The 19,025-nt window shown below is 40.2% G+C and overlaps 1 protein-coding gene across 5 annotated transcripts in view; it reads right to left on the reverse strand.

The window, feature by feature from the left end:
• xylb (xylulokinase homolog (H. influenzae)) overlaps positions 1-19,025 on the reverse strand; it is a 192,981-nt gene that overhangs the window by 75,637 nt on the left and 98,319 nt on the right. For all 5 annotated transcript variants that reach the window (XM_050056648.1, XM_050056650.1, XM_050056649.1 and 2 more), the window contains one exon: positions 17,493-17,580. In XM_050056648.1, the coding sequence (XP_049912605.1) occupies positions 17,493-17,580 (88 nt within the window). The remainder of the gene's footprint in view (positions 1-17,492; positions 17,581-19,025) is intronic.

The raw sequence follows: 19,025 nt of genomic DNA on the forward strand, positions 1-19,025 counted from the left end.
CTGTGTTGGGGTTCTCCCCGGAGAGCAAGAGGGTCGCCTCTATGTGACTGCTGATTGCAAAGAGAAAGTCTCTGACTGTTGTTTGTGTGTACACAACAGTATGAACCAATCTGTCTCTTAATGAGCAAGATCTTCTAAAAGACACAAGGGGGGGTTCAGCACAAGTGTCTTTTAGAGCAGGGTCACTTTGCAGGACATACCAATGTTTCTTAACAATGTTCTTAACTTCTCCAGCAATAGGAGAGAATTCAGTGGAGAAGCAGAGGCATGGTGCAGAGGAGCGCTTGGATTTGTCCAGGAGGCGGGCTCTGTCATTGCGCATCACCCTTTGATACACTGCCAGAATGTCATTCTCAGCGTAGCCTCTCACCCGGAAGCATTCAGTCATTTCCACTGCTTTTCGCTCAAATTCATCAACTGTGCTGCAATTTCTTTTTAGTCACAGGAATTGTCCAGTTGGAATGTTTTTGATGAGTTGTTTAGGATGATGGCTGTCCGCTCTTAGGATGGTATTTCTGCTTAATGGTTTGCGATAGATGGTATTGTCCAAACCCCCATGTTCATTTTTGTGGATTGTCAGATCTAGGAAGTTTACTTTGTGTTCAGATTGTTCAAATGTAAAGCGTAGGAATGTCGTGATTGAGTTGACATAATCCAAAAAGTCATTTAACTCATCAGTGGCGCCAGTCCAGAGGAACAAAATATCATCGATGTACCTTTTCCATAATAGGATCTTGAAAATGAATGGGTTGTTAGCTGAATTAAAAATAAATTTATCTTCCCAGCATCCCATCACTAAACACTCATATGACGTGATGATGTTACCAGAATAAAATTATTTTCACTCTCAAAAGAATCAACAAGTTTCAAAATATCTGTCATGTCTCCTATGTAGGAGGGAAGCTGGACCACATATTTTTTCAGAAAAAAATCCAGATATTGTGATAAGGGTTCAGTTAGACAACCTATATTGGATACAGTGGGTCTGAGAGGGGGATTATTCAGTGATTTATGGATTTTAGGAAACCCATAAAACACGAGACCAATAGGATGTTGTACAGTTAAAAACTCCTTTTCTTTTTCTGTAATCCAACCTCATGAGAACCCTGACTCCAAAACCTGATCTATCTCAGCTTTATATTCAACCATAGGGTTAAGAGTTAAAGGGGTGTAGCAGTTATTGTCTCTGAGCTGGGACTTGATGCTGTTATCGTACTGGTCAAAACTCATTACTACTATGGAGCCACCTTTAAGAGCAGACTCAAGACCTACCTATTTAATCAGGCTTTTAACTAATATTTTTCTTAGTTTACTTATGTTTTATTGTCATTAACACTTTTAGTTAGGTTTTAACATCACTCTTAGTCTTTTACTGATGTTTTTATGTCATTTTTAGTTTTTTACTGAGGTTTTAATATGATTCTTAGTCTTTTATTGATGTTTTATGTTATTCTTAGTTTTTTATCGTAGTCTTAATTGTTATTTCTTCCATCTATTGTTTAGCATTCAATATTATATTTTACTCTCATTTTTAGTTTTTAACTCCAGTGTTTCCTCAGTGGGGACCCTCTGCACTGGGGGCTGTGATTGGCCCTGGCTGCACTGACGCTGCCTCGTGGGTTGCTTCGGGTGGGTTGGGGGGGGTCTGCACTCTGCCTTCACAGCGGTGGTGTGGGCCCCTCTATCTGCCTATGTTGAGGTTGACTCCATGTCGGTATCCTGGTGGCCACGGGCTGTGATCAGCTCCCGTCGGTATCCTGGTGGCCACNCGGTGCAGACGGCTCCCTGCGATAGTGTTTCCTCACCTGGTTGCTCTGCGCTCCACCACATGTTTTTATGTTTTTTATGTCTACATCATGACTGTGTATGTGGGTGTGTGCGTGGGTGGGGGTGGTTGGCTGGGTGGCTGTGTGTATGTGGGGGTGAGTGGGAGGGACATTTTTTTAACCTTGTAAAGCACTTTGTGCTACATTTATGTATGAAAAGTGCTTTATAAATAAAGATTGATTGATTGATTGATTGATTGATTGATTGATTTATCAGCAGAGCGAATAATACTATCTTTTCTCTTTTCCAATTCATTCAGACATTTCACTTCAGCATTGGATAGATTCGTTTTAGTATTTTTATGATTTATCTTTTTGCAAATTTTAGATCATTCTCTACCAGGTGGCTGTAAGTAATAATGGAAGAATTAAGTTTGGAGTAAGGAACAAACCGTGATTTCTTTCTAAAGGGTGTAGCCTCTCTAACAGGCAGACTTGTTGCTTCTGTATTGGAGTTTCTCAAAATGACATCAGCATCAGTTAATACATTATGTCTAGGGGAAAAAATGCTTAAGTTGAAGAGATCAGAAGAACTTGAATGTGTCGACTTTTAATTTAAATGGGTCAACATGATTAGTGGGGCAAAAAGACAAACCCTTACTCAGGACTCCAGTCTCTTCAGTACTCAGATTTATTCCAGAGATGTTAATTACTGTCTGCTTCAGTTGCGTTCGGAGTGACGCAGCAGTTCTGGAGGGTGTCCTCCTCCACCCCCTCGTCCCCCTCCTCGTTGCCCTTGAGGACGAGACCTGGCGTTGGCCAAAAAAGGCCTGGTGGTGCATTGGCTGTCAGTGTCACTTGTCTGCGAAGAATCCCATTCGCTGGCAGCGGTGGAGAGCCTTTCTCTCGTATGTGGTTGTCAGGCAGAGCGGGTTTTTCGAAACTTGCTCCTCCCCTCTTTCCATTCATAGATTTTCCCTTCCGCGTAATCTTTAGTATCTCTTTCATACTTCTTCATTTTGTAACTTTGTAGCTCTTTTTGAAAGGATTTCAGGGAGATTGTGATCTTATTAGTGATGGTGTTGAACATCTCTGTAACAGCTTGTGCTTTGATTTTCGATTCCAGCAGTGAAATCTTCGCATTTGTCTTTTCTTTTTCCATTTTGGTCTTTTCAATTATCAGCAGCATCAGGTACAGAGAGCATTTGTTGAGAATCTGTTCCCATTTGTGCATGAAGTCCGCGTCATCTAGACCAAAAGATGGTGCTTTATTCAAACGAAGCCCCAGAGGGATTCGCTTTTCTCTCCAGTATTCAGAGAGGGTGACTGAATGCCAGAGGAGTCGAGTGTCTCTGTTTTTTTTTCAAATCTTCAAGGTCTCTAGTGAGAGAGGGAATACTTGGCTCTGGCGATTCCACTTCTTGGAATAATGAGTGCGATAATATGATGTTTGCACCTTGTTCATCTGTGAATGACAGAGCTTCTACTTTTTGGAAAAATACATGCGTGGGTTGGGTGCCTACCTGTATACTTGAAATGTAAGTAAGAGATAACGTTTATTTTTTTATTTATTACAGCTGACAAGACTTCTAGGTGCACGCCCCCCGTTACGGCGATTTCCACAACTTACATTTGAACGAACTCCTCCTAGGGATTTCGTCCTATCGACTTCAAAGTTGGTACAGATCATCCTGAGAACATGCTGATCAAAAGTTATTAAAAGCTTTTCTCTATGTCAAGGGACATGGTCGCTAGGACGTGACAAATTTTGGCAACTTTTCGTTTTCTTGCCATCGAATTTCGAACGGCTCTCCTCCCACATACNCTTTAACATGTACTAATGCCACAAACTTGAGCGTATCAACTTCATTCCACTTTTAATGCATGCAGAACAAGTTGGTGAAGCTACCTTATGAACAATGTGAAGCTACGTCTAATGGTGTCCATGTGGCGGCGTGGTGACTATCGATCCCTCGCCACTAAATACGTTTGGCTTTTTGATGGTTTGAACAACCTCATCTCCTCATGAAAATTGACACACAGGTCAAGAATGGCAAGCTCTTGCATCTGATAGGGGCGTCACCCATGAGGGGGACAAAATGCCTCTATAGCGCCCCCTTGAAATTTTCGAAAAACCCTCCCCATAGAGGATTTCTTTTGGAGTTGGAACATGAAAATTGGTACACGTGTATGTTGTCCAGACACACATAAAAGTCTCTGGCACCAATGGTCTACTCCAAACAGGAAGTCGGCCATTTTGATTTTGACTTGTCATTTTGGCGTGATTTTCACATGTTGTATTTTAACGAACTAGTCCTAGGGATTTCATCCAATCGACTTAAAATTTCTTACAGATCATCAAAAGTTATTAAAAGATTGAAGCACCTCTCTCTCCCACATACTTCATCCAAACTGCTTAAAAATTTCTGTACATGATAAGAGCCTCGCCCTCAACGCCTCTATATGCTCGTAGGCAATCTTGCTCATGCCGCCCCCTTGTGGAAACAGGAAATGCCCTATTATACATTGACATTGTCCGATTTGCTCGAAACTTCACATGGGTGATGACGGTCCACCCCTGAACGCACCTGCCCACATCTGGTTATGCTCGCAGCACCACCTGGTGGATGAACGAAACATTCCGTTTTTCGCTCCTGCCAAGGTTTTTCTCCCTTCTCGCTTCGCGCCACAGCCCCTGCATGCCTCAGGCCCCTGCGGTTGCATGGGGGAGCGAGGGCCCGATCACAGCTGCTTGCAGCTTTAATTATTATTATTATTCTTGCGACATTTCGTGCCCCAATTTCGCCCAGTGTTTCCCACAGGACAGGAATCTATTTGTGGTGGTGTGATCCGGGGGGAGGGGGGGGGGGGTATTAAAAATATTTTTCAATACTCATCTGTGTGAAAGAGTGAACATCCAACGTCAGAGTTAATTACTAACGAGCAGTAAGTAAATATTATCTTGGAGGACATCGTTGCACTTGGTTGACTATTTTTCCAGAGAGTCCTCTTAAGATATGGCAGAATATGTCATTTTCCAACTTGCTATGCTGAGATAAATGTAAAAATGTAAGAATTTAGCAACACGGATTTGTTTTTTCCATTGATATAAAAATTTATATAAAATACAGGCACATAGAAGGACATGAAATGATGGGATATCTGGATAGCCCACATTGTCCTGAAAACAACAAGATATAGCATGTGTATGTAGCCTTTATAATGACTGTGATATGAGCTTAAAAGTAAAGGCAGTAAAAACACCCCAAAAATGCCTAGGGCCCATAGGGATAATCGTTTATTGATGCTGTTTTTGAAGTATGAATAAGTCATTAAGTAATTTATTCCATTGAAATATCATTGATGTATTATAGAAAAGTGATTTATCTTTTTATAAATGACGCCGAGGGATGGTTCGCCCAGGGCGTAAAACTAGCCAGGACCACCTCTGGCACTGATATTTTTACCGTAACCATCTTTATCTATGGAAGCCCATTTTCGCCAGTAATGGAAAAAAATCGCCATTCCTAATCAAAAATGTGAGATAAAAAGTCATAATTATGAATGTAGCCTAGTTCTAAAATTAATTTGTGGCATGTTGTCTTGTAAGGTGTGTGGCATCACGGTGGCTGCAGATGGGACAGAGGATGAGATGATTCATTGATTCAAGGCAGGACAACTAGTACAATGTGGTGTAGTAAATAGTAAATAGTGGTGATTTACAAAAACACCAAAATCTATTTTTACTGTTAAAGTAAAGTTTGTTACTGTAAATAATACAGTACTTTATTTGTGATACTAGAAAAAAAAAATTACTGTAAAGACAAGTTTACATAAATATTTCTGCTGTTTCAATTTAAAAAAAAATACAGTATTTGTATTTTCAAATTTGACTGTGATTTTTTTTTTTTCTTGTTCTTTTATTAAAAGCCTGTGATTTTTTTTTTTTCTTGTTCTTTTATTAAAAGCCTCCTTCAAACAGTACCCTGCCCCTATTGAGTGGCGCAAAAAGTGGGTATGCACTATATGCGGCGCATAGGGGCGCCGCGCTAGAGGGGGCGCCAAAGCGATGAGGGGAAAATTATTTCCAGTCGGCATTTTCTGTATTTAACAGCTGTTTGTGCATGTGTAAATGATATGATCAATAACAGAGGCATGTCACTGATTAGGCGCCCCTCCGCTCCTTCACCTCCCCTCGGAAGAGGGAGAAGGAGAAAGAGTTCGTTGGGATGAAAAAAGGCATTTCAAAGTGGTTGAAAGACAGTAGGTAAGTTATGTCAGTGTAAGAGGAGGCTTGTAAATAATCAGGTTAGCTAAAGCTACTACTAGTAAAAGGACAGGTTACAGTTGTCTTGCAACTGTGTACTGATCAGTATTTACAATATAACAGATCATGGCAAGAAAAATAAAGGAGCTTGTTTGTGGTTATTTTGTTGTTCAGATAGTAATCGGAAGTCTCGGATGTCGTCCAAACACTCTATTTACTAATTGGATTATAACTCGGCAGTGGTGTGTGATAGAGACTTACGGCAAAAAGATCCGGAAAGTTGACGACTGCGCCGTTTCAAAGAGGGGTCCGACATGATCGTAGCCCTTTCAGATGCTTTGTAATCCAGCCTTGAAGTTCAGTGACTTTTTGGAGTCTTGGCCTTTAAATCCGTCATAATACTGAACGTTTTTTATCGTGATCTGTGGATTTACTCTATTCACTGAACTACTGAGGCACCTGAAGTAAGAATAGAAGAGTGTAGATCAAGTAAATAATGTGTAGATTCTTATTTGTGCATTTAGATGGCAGGCGGACCTAAAGGGAGAAAAAAGGGCTTAGACCTCTGAGGGTTTTTAACTAGATGGTGAATCATAAAACAGATAAATTATAGAACTTGGGAGTGATACACTTGAGTTTAAATGTCTTCACTCGGATATAACACTACAGTGCTGTTGTGATGTATCTGATAAGTCTGATCAGATGCAGCATCCAATCAGTAACTGATATCCAATAAGGATATCATTTAAAATAAAAAAATCATGTTTTTTATATGTGGTTTGACTGCTGTATTTTTGAAACCTCCTTAACACAAAGTTCACGTTGTTCAGGTGTGAGGATGGAGAGAAAGAAGAGAAGAAGACAGAAAAAGAATCAGGACAGACAGGGGAAGGCGACAGGTTGGTCTAATATTAGGTGGAAGTGTAGGAACAGCCACTTGATACCAAGTGATTAATTTCTAAATATTATTTATATTGAAAAATTGCATTAGCAAGATGTGTAATTTATTCAAAGCTATTAAATAATGCTTGTTTGACCATATAACTTAGCAGAGAAGAACACAGGCAAGGGGTGGAGACAGACATGAGGTCGGTGATGGCTTATCAAAACATACCTTCGTTCGTGTATGAGCAATGATCGCTTGACCCAGTTAGCAGTGATCTCTATTGAAAACAGTGTGGCACGGTCTATTTCATTTGATGCCATTCTTGACAAATGGGCGAGTGCAAAGGCACGACATGTAACAATTTAGTGGTAACATTGTTACATAGAGAACAAACTGTTGTTCAAATGTCATAATTTCATATTTCCACTACAGAGAATATATTGAGCACTGGGTGCCGCTGCTGTTACATGTTATTACATTATTATGCATTATTTTTTGTTTTTGATTGAGCTGATCACCTGCTGTACTATGTAACTAAAATAAAAGTCTGTACTAATAGTCTTATATTTTACAAGTCCATGAATCAATAAGATTTACACAGGTAAGCATTATGAACAAAATCCGGTCGGGGGGGGGGGGGGGGGGGGGGGGGGGCCTGTAATGTGTCTGCATACCCCTCAGAAAGTAGGTAGTTGCGCCCCTGCCCCTATTGTAGCCTGGTCCCAAATTATTTTTTTGTTAATAGTGGCCCCGGCTACTATTTCAGGAAATACTGTATGTATGTAACATACAGTCACTTGCCACTTTGTGTACACCTGTCTAAACCATGATTTTTTTCCCCGAAGCTTATACATTTTCGGTTATTGTTGACATTGTCTAGAAAGTGGTGATTCTACTTTGTTTATTATTGAGGTCATAGTGAATGGTGGTGGGGTACTGGGGTGGCCTCCTAATTTTGTCTAATTGAGGGGGACAACTATTAGGAACACTTTTAAATATATTGCACTCCAGTACACCAACACCACCCACTACGACCTCAACAATAAAGTAGAATAATCACCTTTCTGACAAAAGCTGAAAATGTAAAAGCTTTGTAAATGTACAATGTGTGGCACAGCTGTTGTATTTGATTGTATTAGATTGCACAGGTGTACCTAATAAAGTGGCCAGTAAGCCCCACATTTACACCACCAATCCATGCCTGCTCTGGATCTCCCTGCAGCCCCTGGTTGCTCGGCAGCCTCAGCCCCTGAGACCATGCTGATCAAAAGTTATTAAAAGCTTTTCTCTATGTCAAGGGGTGTGGCAGCTATGGCACCGCCCACGCCACCAAATCAGGTGGCTTTTTGATGGCTTCAGCGACCTCATGTCCTCACGAAATTGATACACAGGTCAACAATGGCGAGTTCTTACATCTAATAGGGGCGTCGCCCATGGGGAGTGACAAAATGCCTCTATAGCGCCCCCCTGAAATTTTCAAAAAACCCTCCCCATAGGGGTTTTCTTGGAGTACGAAGATGAAACGTCACACCACGTCAGGGTTAACTTACTCTGAGTTTGCACAAAACCGCTTCAGTGATGCATGCTGCTGGCCCCCCGCATTGACGTGGGAGAGCGAGGGCCCGGTCACAGCTGCTTGCGGCTTTAATTTTTTTTATTTTTATATCAATGAGAAAAAAAAATCTGTGTTACTTAATTCTTACATTTTTACATGTATCGCACCATAGCATGTTGGAAGTAGACATATTCTATATGAAGAGGGGAGACTCTGGAATCTGGCAATATAAGAACCATGATGGTGGGACCTTCTGTCACTTCACAGTTGTCCAAAAGATGTGGTTTGTGCCAGGCCAATTATGCAATATATAATTTCCAGTATTTTTTCATTATTGCAAGAAATTCCATTGACTCATTCACAAGTCAAAAACTGGTTTTATTTGAAAAAAAACATGCAATATTTACATCTAAGATAATAGAAAAATAGTAATAATATCATTCCTCACTATATGAAGTGACTGATAACAAGATCTGTATAATGAACTGTAAAGATATTCGTCAGGTTTTTATTTTGTAGACAATTGATCTGTATTTATAGTGCGCATGTGTGTGCAAAGCTTTGTTATACATAGTTTTATTGTAACTTTATGATTTTTTTTCGTTGTGAAAACATTGGACTACCGACAAGTGCTTGGTCTTGTTGGAAAGCTGCAGTTCTGCTGTTTCACGTGACATGGCCTCTCGCTATGACGCACAGTTGCGGAGAAAATCCATAGAGAAGAACAGGTGTGAATTTGAAGGCACTTTGCATCGTTCCGGCCCATGGGGTTAAGCTAAGAATGGGTGACTAGCAAAAAACAATTTTGTCCATGAACCTTGACAGTTATTACTGATCTGAATGTGATACTTTTTTTGAATGGTCTTGTTGTTAATCTGTGTTTTATGGCTGTTTGGAGAAGTTTTCCTTCAGGGCTTTAAGCCAGATATTTCTGAAGTTTTATGAAACAGACAGGGGCGTAGCCATCATTTCAGAAGTGAGGGGGACAAATTGTTCAGAGGACTATTGAGTGATTTATCATCCTCTCGCATTCAATTGCACCTCTCCTTAGCAGCTAAAGAACCACATAACCACAAACAGCCACAGTACAGCACCAGGGGACTGACTTTCTTTAAAATTATATACTATCAAAATCTAAAGTTATAGCTGCCAAACTCTGGTTGAGTTGACACAGAATGACCCTTGAGCATCTACAGGGTAAGTAGCCAGATAATTAAGTGTCAAATGACAACACTGAACACTAAAAGTTCAGTAAAACACCATTCCTGTTAGCAAGTTATTAGCACACAAAATGGAATGGAAGTGACAAGGTAACAGGGTAATAAGCCACATAATTTAATTTAATGGCATGAAGACAGAAAGTGACACAATACTACACATACCAACATCAAGATGTATTTTACATTTTAGTCAAATATGACAGCACAGATGTGCAAAATTAATCAAATATTTTAAGCCTTCTCCCTGTGCTACCTATTGCAATGCAGACAAAAAATATTTTAGAGCATAAATAAGAGTGGTTCTGAAATAGCTGTGAAAATTAATCTAGGAGTCACTCTTATCCTATACACATTTCCTTAGCCAATTATAATTTCTCCTTACCTTTGAAGCCTTGGGCTGATAATTGGTGATGCTGTCAGGTCCCTGTCCTGATACCTGCCTGGTTTCTCCCTGTCCCTCTTCTATCTATTGCAATAATATAGATAATAAATGTGCAAAGCAACATTCATAAATAGAATTAGGAATAGTAGTGGTGACATAGCTGTGGAAATTAACCCCAAAGTCACTTTTATGCTATAGGTATTTTCTCTCAGCCAGTTATATTCTCTTCTCACCTGTGAAGACCCTGCATGATCATCCTTGCTGGCCTGTGGTCCACTGTCTCCTCCTTGACCCTGCTCTTTCTATTGTGGCAATGATGATTAAAAAAAATATGTGGAAAGCAAAATTCTGAAATAGAATTAGGAATAGTAGTAGTGAAATTGCTGTGGAAATTAACCTCAAAGTCACTTTTATGCTATAGATATTTTCTCTCAGCCAGTTATAATCTCTCCTCACCTGTGAAGACCCTGCATGATCATCCTTGCTGGCCTGTGGTCCACTGTCTCCTCCCTGACCCTGCTCTTTCTATTTTCTATTTTTTTCTAAAATTTAAAAAAATATGTGCAAAGCAATAGTGAGCACAAGTTCTGCGCAGAAATTAAGGAGGAGTGGGTTTATTCCTAGTATGAACCTAGCTAGCAAACGATTTAACACAGGTAACAATAACATTAGTATGTTTGTTAACTAGCTTAACTTGATATTTTGGCATCTATTAATTAGTCATCATTTAGCTAACATTATCTACATGCAACAGCATTACTCAACTTACACGGTTTGTTTGGAAGAAACTGTGCAAGGTCTTTTGCTTCTTGCTGGCTGGTTTGCTGCACTTCCCAGCAGCACACGTCTTGTCTGTGTGATTGGTTCAGATCACAACATGACAGCATGTCGGAATGGCGGCTCAGAAAAACACGTTACCACATGTTAAAAACGAATTGAACGGTTGTAACGGCTGTCAAAAGAGCGGGGGACAGAGGGCACAGATACGGGAAGTGCGGGGGACATGTCCCACGCATACCCCGCGTCCGCTATGCCCATGAAAACAGGTGACGATTTGGGTTAAAATGAAAAGATTTCTGCCAGAAAGGTCTCTCTGTCAGAAAGTATGGAGGGTTAACTTATCCCAATTGCTGTTTATTTGTGTTAGTTGAGTCAGTTTAAAGTGAACTTTACTGTACTTATTATGTGTCGTTTATATGTTTTATGACCAAAAGTAAAAAAGAAAGGGATGGCAGCGTCTTCTATAACATATAGACTGTGTTAAATGGGTATTTAATATTGCATAATATATATATATAGACACCTGAATCGTATCGAATCGAAATCATACCAGACTTTGTAATACCGGAAAATATAATATCGTTGTCCAAAGAATCGATATAATATCGTATTGTGATGAAACTGTTGATTTACACCCTACTGGTTATTGGGTTAACCAGTTGTGGCCAGTTGTTGGGCTATTTGTGGCAGGTTGTTGGGCTAACTGTGGCTAGTTGCTGAGTTAGTTGTGGCCAGTTGTTGGGATGACTGTGGCCAATTGTTGGGCTAATTGTGACAGGTTGTTGGGCTATCTGTGTCCAGTTGTTGGGCTAACTGTGGCAGGTTGTTGCGTTAACTATGGCCGGTTGTTGGGTCAACTATGGCTGGTTGTTGGGCTAACTGTGGCCAGTTGTTAGGTTATCTATGGCAGGTTGTTGGGATAACTGTGGCTGGTTGTTGGGCTATCTGTGGCCAGTTGTTGGGCTAACTGTGGCAGGTTGTTGGGTTAACTATGGATGGTCATTGGGCTAACTGTGGCAGGTTGTTAGGTTAACTGTGGCAGGTTGTTGAGCTAACTGTGGCAGGTTGTTGGGTTAACAATGGCTGGTTGTTGGGCTAACTATGACAGGTTGTTGCGTTAACTATGGCCAGTTGTTGGGTCAACTATGGCTGGTTGTTGGGCTAACTGTGGCAGGTTGCTTGGTTAACTGTGGCTGGTTGTTGGGCTAACTGTGGCAGGTTGTTGGATTAACAATAGCTGGTTGTTGGGCTATCTGTGGCAGGTTTTTGGGTTAACTGTGGCAGGTTTTTGGGTTAACTGTGGCTGGTTGTTGGGCTAACTGTGGCCGCTTGTTGGGTTATCGATGGCTGGTTGTTGGGCTAACTGTGGCAGGTTGCTGGGTTAAGGCTATCTGTGGCCGGTTTTTGGGTTAAATGTGGCCAGCTATTGGGCTGTTACCAGTTGTTGGGCTAATTGTGGCCAGTTGGAAAATCACTAGAGATCTTCTTTGGGAACGTGAAGATCAATGACAACGAGCAAAAAATGTGGGTGACTTCTGATGACGTCATGTCATGATAAGACTGCAGGCTCTTACTTGTTATAATCACGATAACAGCTTTTCTTTTTAACACGTAAATATTGAAACTTGTGTTTGGTGTGCCTTAGTGTAGGAAATTCATCATTACTGTAACATTTTTCACTTTTCATTCTTTCAATATTTCAATATTTTAGGGCAAACAACCTACACGTGTCTGCTATCAAAAACCACAACCAAGTTTTTCGAAAAGGAACAGTGTGTCAGATTAAGGGGATTCAGTGCCGTCGAATGGTGGGGACTGCAGATTGCAACCACCTAAAACTTCTCCTGGTTAGAATTCCTTCAGTGTTCTTTGCTCAGGAGGTTTTTACAGGCGCTGAATTATCCACAGAGGTCTCTTCCTCTCCAAAACAAACAGACCAGCTTATGAATGAAACACTGAATAAAGCTGTAACGTAAAAAAAAATCACTGTTTTTTCCAGCGCTCTTGTCACTAGGAGCCACTAACTACAGTGGCCCCTAGTGACAAATAACACAAAAATGTGAAAATATGGATGTCCCTATCTAAAGCCAGTGTTTGGTTTGTCCATTCTGGGCTACTGTAGAAACATGACGGTGCAGTATGGTGATTTCTGTAGACAAGGACCCACTCCTCCTTGTGTAGATATAAACAACTCATTCAAGGTAACAAAAATGATTCTTATTTTCAGGTGATTATACATGGAAGAAAACATACTGATCATATTTTATTCCATTTTTGCTGATATATCCCTCTAAATCCTACACACTGGACCTTTAACTTAACTCAGTCTCATAATATGTCCACACAGAAGAAAAAGATAGCACTTCTTTCAGGAAAATTAATCTTCAACTAATTTTTTGTTTATCTGCTTTTTGCTCTTTGTGTCCATACACCAGGGCCTGTATTCACAAAGAATCCTAAGACTAAAAGTAGGTCTTAGTCACGTCATTCTAAGAAAAATCTTAGAATTCCTTGAATTCTAAGATTTTTCTTAGAATTTTGCATTGGTAAGATAAAAGTTATTCATAAAGCATCTTAGGTCTTAAGAGAGCCCCTAAGGTGACAAACTGTTAAGAGGAGGGAGGAGGACTTTTAAGAAGCCTAAGAGTGTCTTAAACAGAGAAGATGGCGGAAAGACAGAGAGGAAGGAGAGATATTCTCCGTATATTGAACGACAGTGATTTAATAAGACGCTACCGGCTTGATCGTGCAGGGATAATGTTTGTGGTTGACCTCATCAGGGATGAGCTTACTTTTCCCACCCAGCGTAGTAACGCAATAACGCCCGCTTTGGATTGCAGCACGTACCAGCGCTTCTCACACTCATCGCTTGTGCGTAAAAGGAGAGGGAACGACGCATTGATTTGTCGGGCAATGCGCTCCCAAGTCTGCCTCTTCCCTTGTGCCGTGATCCCGGGACCGAATTTCCCTCTTAAAACTCCTTTGTTCTCCTCCACGAGCTGTGCCAACAGCAGGCACTGCTCTTCTGTCCAGTTCGGCTTTTTCATTCTTTTTTTCTCCATTTCCTTCGTTGTTTTGGTCATTCTGCCAAATCAAACCGCTTTTTACAAGGAGACCAGCAATCACAGTCATTGCTGACAGCTGAGTCTGCGTCCACAATTTATCAAATAGATTAGGTATTACAATTACCAGCATGGCGAGTTAACATAACAATAAGCAAATCAATATAATAATCGGCATGTGAATGAGGTACGTTCAAACATTTTGAAGCTGTGTAACAATTAATTTAATTTTGCTGAGTTTCATCATCATGACATAAAAATATTTTCACAATTACACATTTCTTAATAGCCTACAGTCTAAGTTCTATGATCAGTTGATTTCACTGTCCATTCATTACTAGGAGCGTATTTTTTTTCTTTTTTCTTTTTGTAACAACCAATCACAGCTTTTAGAAGACTGCGTCATACCTAGCAACGGGGTCAACCACACCTCCTCACTACAATAAACGTTTCTGTCCCCTCCTTGCTCCTTTTTGCTCTTTGTGTCCATACACCAGGGCCTGTATTCACAAAGAATCCTAAGACTAAAAGTAGGTCTTAGTCACGTCATTCTAAGAAAAATCTTAGTCTTAGTCTCTTAGTCTCTTTCTTGGCTTCACCCTTCTGAATCCTCTCAATCTCTGCAGAAATGAGTTTCATGGCATGCGTGAACGATGAGGGTTTCTGTCCCCTCCTTGCTCAGAGTCGCTCTCAGAAACTTCCTGAATCACTCTTAAGCTAAGATTCCTTGCTAGGAATTTTTAGGCTAAGTTTGGACTCTGAGAATCTTTGTGAATACGGGCCCAGAAGTGTTAGCATGTTAATATCCATCTCAAAGTGGATTTGTTTTTTCCTCCTGATGCTAGAGATTCAAACCACAGACACACTAAGGTGACTTTCTCTCGGCTCTAAAGACAGAACAAATTCACTCATGTGTCCTCTCCGTGTCTCTCTGACACCACAGAATATGTCTCATTACATTCAGAGAGGATGCACAGCTCCCCTCTCTCTCTGCGGCCTCCTGCTGCTGTGACTCTTTGAACCTGTTCAGTATCAAAGGACGGAGATTTTCACTCCTGATTCTTCATGTTTTTCATCATGTGTTTATCAAAGGGGTAAATTAGTGGACATGCAGGGACACGTATCCAGACCAGGAGGCCTTCTGTTTACAGTGAAGGGAGAGTCCTGGAGTCTGGCAGCCATCTTAATATTATGGCATCTTAACACTTAAGACTGGGTTAAGGTAAGTGTTGTTAGACCATGTCTAAATAATAAAGTGTTCTGAATATCCACAAAATCCTGCTGCCAATGAGGACAGTATGTCTCGCTGAGATGAAGGAGAGTAATGAGCGGATTATGAGATAATGGGTCCCTAGGCAATGATATGCAAAAGGTCTCCCCGCCTCTCCTACTTAGGAGCAGGACACAGACTTTGTGGTTGTTTTGCATCTTTTTGTCAGTTTCATGCATCTTTTTGTGGTTTTGTCTTTTTGAAGGAATTCTCGTTGTGGTTGTTGTCTCATCATTTTGTGTTTCCTTATGATAATTTTGTGACTTTGTGATCATTGTGTATCTCTTCCTGGTTGCTCCACTTTAATTTGAGTGACATTTTGCAGGTGAAGGCCAGGAGGATCCCTGACACTTTGGACCCCTGGGCCTGTGCCCAGAGGGGCGCAGTATAAAGTGCATAAATTGGAAACCCTCAAGTGCAAGTACTTTCAATTTGTACTTTAGTGCAGTACTTGAGTATATGTACTCAGTTACATTCCCCAGCTGCAGGCTCTGTAACGCTGAGGAAAGGATTGCAACTCTAATGCAAGATGAATGCATTTGGAGGATGTGGAGGATCCATCCAGCCCCCCTGGGGCCGCTGCCCCCTCCATGAATCAGCAGTACTTATTACAATCAGGAGGATTGCATTATGTCTTTTCAAGCCCATGCAATTGACTTTGGATATTGAAGCATGGCTCTGGATAAAAGCAAACACACACGGTGGCTCATGTTAAAGACCTGTCTGTCTCCTGCATACATATTTGATGGCTGTCATCACACGTGGAATCATCAACGGCGAAGGATGTTCACTATCTCGCCACTCGCCCAGTCTCTTTCATGTGGAGAATCTTTTTCATCTGGTTTTATGAAGACATGCTATGCGCTCCCCTTGCCAACATTAAAAAGAGCGCGGTTCCAATGAATAAATTCCCAGAGAGAAGACGGACGTTTATCTTGTACGTCGGATTTTAATGGCTTCAAGTGTGATAAGAGCATCCGCGTCCTGCTGCTCAAACACCCGACAGCTTTATTCACTGCATGCTTTGAATATACTCATCAGTCATCAGCTGATTTTTACCTGAGCAGCTGACTGTAAGGCTCGACGACCACAAAGACAAATGTGAAAAGGTCTTTAAATGTTTCAGTCACATGACCTCCATCAGGAGACAAGAAGATAAAACATTTATACTGTATACACTCTACTTTACACTTTTAATACTTCCTTCTTTTCTTTTTTTATCTCCTGTGTTCTTTACTTCCTTTCCTTTCCTTTCCTTCCTACTCTCCTTCCATAGTTATTCCTGCCCTGCCCACTTTTCTAATGTTTTTCTCCTGTGTTCTTTACTTTCTTTCTTTCCCCTAATTATCCAATTCCTTCCCTCTCTTCCATAATAATACTAATACTTCCATAATAAATGAGGTAGAGATGAATCCTCGAGTCCAGCACAATATTACCTCATTATATTCTTTCTATCCTTTCCTTGCCTTTCTTCTGTCTTTCCTACCTCAGTTAATTCTTCCAGTCCTTTTTTTCTTTATCTCCTGTGTTCTTCACTTTCTTTCCTTCTTTCTTTACTTTCTTCCTTCCTTAGTAATTCCTTTCCTTGCTTCCAATCTTCTTCCGTTCCTTCCATCTTTCTTTCCTTCCCGAGCTATTCCCTCCCGTCCTCCCTTTTTTTCTTTCCTTTCTTGCTTCTTTCCTTCCTTAGTTACTCCTTTCCTTCTTTCCTTCTATTCTTCTTCCTGTTTTATCTATCCTTCTCTTCTTTCTTAGTTATTTCTGTCCTTCCTTTGTTTATTTCCTTTCTTAACTATTTTTTCTTCCTTCCTTTCTATCCTGTCACCCTTCTTTTCTTCCTTGGTTATTTGCTTCCTTCTTTCCTAATTATTAAAAAACTAAAATTATAATATTATATATAAAATAAAAATATATATATAATATATATATATAATTATTAAATTAAATATTTCAATAAATGTAGTTTTAGTCTCTGGTGTGTAATGAGCATTATAGCCTCACAGCGCCGCTGACAAAGCTCCACACTTTCACACTTTTAGTGTTGTTGTGTCGTTGTACTGCTCTGCCACTCTGCACAGGATCAATAAAATTAATCTCATCTTGTCCTCAGGTTATAACAGTCCAGTGGGAACAGGTTAAACCACACACATACACGCGCACACACATACACCTTAATCCAGAGGTGTGTGTGTGTGTGGCTCAGAGTCAATGTAAATTCAAAGGACATGAATATGGATTTGTTGACAGAACTGCAAGACAATGACTGTGTGTGTGTGTGTGTGTGTGTGTGTGTGTGTGTGTTACCGTGCAGAGCTCTGTAGGCCGACCCCAGGCAGGCAGAGTTGGACAGGTCGATGGTGTAAACCGGAGCGTTAAACACATCAGATAAAACCTGACAGACAGAAATGAGAATGAGTTTTTCTTCTTCTCTCTAAATCTGGTCTACACTCACACTTACTGCCTCCATTCATTAAGCAGACAAAACACAGCACGGCGGGAACATTTAAAAATTAAAAAAAGAGAATCATTAGCAGCTCCTCGTTTGTATCCAGTAAATGAAGAGCCCACACATGATACCCTGAGTACAGTGATGAATTCTACTTTCATATCTTTATCTGTTTTAACTGTTTGGTGCTTTGTGAGTCTTTAAACTTTTTATAGACAGTCATTTAAATATCACAGGACTGCTCAAAGGCTTTAAGGTACTAAACATAAATCATGACATTATTAATCCACTTTACATTAAACTTATTACATATGAATTATTTTTATATTTATCTAACATGTCCTGATTCTCACACTTCCCTTTGTGTGCCAAACCTCATTCAAATACCTCCAAAAAAGGCTAAATGTGATTTTTTCTACAGTATTAAAAATTGTTTTCATGTATTTTGATGTGAAAAAAAAGTTTCCATTGTAACTGACTGATGATTTAGTTACAGAGATACTTTAATTGTTAGTTTGAAGATAGTAGAAATAAAACCAGGTAACAGTGCAAGCACATACAGAGAACAGAAGCTACCAAAATAAAAATAAAAATAAATGAATAATTAAAAGACTTGATAAATTAAAATGCCATTACATTAATAAATAAATAGGAGTGAGGGCTCATTTATTTGTGTAAATAATACACAAATAAATGAAATGAAAAATATATAAATAAATTTGGAAAGAAATTAAAAGTAATTGAAAAACAAATCCAAAAACGAATCTATTAATAAATTGATAAATACACAAATAAATAAAAATGGACTGGAAATTTAAAAAAGACTTAAAGTACATACAGAAAATGCATGAATACATTTTTTAACTAATAAAATTAATAACAATAAATACATTAATTAATATGTCATTTAACAAATGACTAAAAAGGGGAAAATGCCAAGAAAAAAACAAATATGCAAATAAATTTAAAGCCCCTACAAGGAACTTTCATTTTGAGTTGATTTTGGCGACCCTGTGGACAAAAGCGGTAGTGTTTTGCCGGAATGAAGCCTACATTTCTCATGAGCTAAAGCGCGTATTGTCGTAAAGACGCTTACCTGGCTCGAGCATGTGTTTGTTTTAAGGGTTGAATGAAACAACAAGATGGGAAAACTTAGCGCCACTGCCGCCGGGGTAAACGCAGCGGTCGGCTGGTAAGGCTGAAGGCCTGTTTGACGAGCACTTCCACGGCTTCTTGGACTATGTATGTATGGAGCGGTGCCTCACCTCTTTATTTCTCGGCACTCACTGGACCCTGTCGACGCCTGGTTGGTACCTGTCGTCGGCCCGGATGAGGTGTTCCAGCCCCGCGGCCCCTGCTCTCCTCATCCCCGCTGGCGCGGGGTGAATCTG

This window comes from Epinephelus moara, chromosome 11 (genome assembly GCF_006386435.1).
Source record: "Epinephelus moara isolate mb chromosome 11, YSFRI_EMoa_1.0, whole genome shotgun sequence".
Taxonomy (NCBI): domain Eukaryota; kingdom Metazoa; phylum Chordata; class Actinopteri; order Perciformes; family Serranidae; genus Epinephelus; species Epinephelus moara.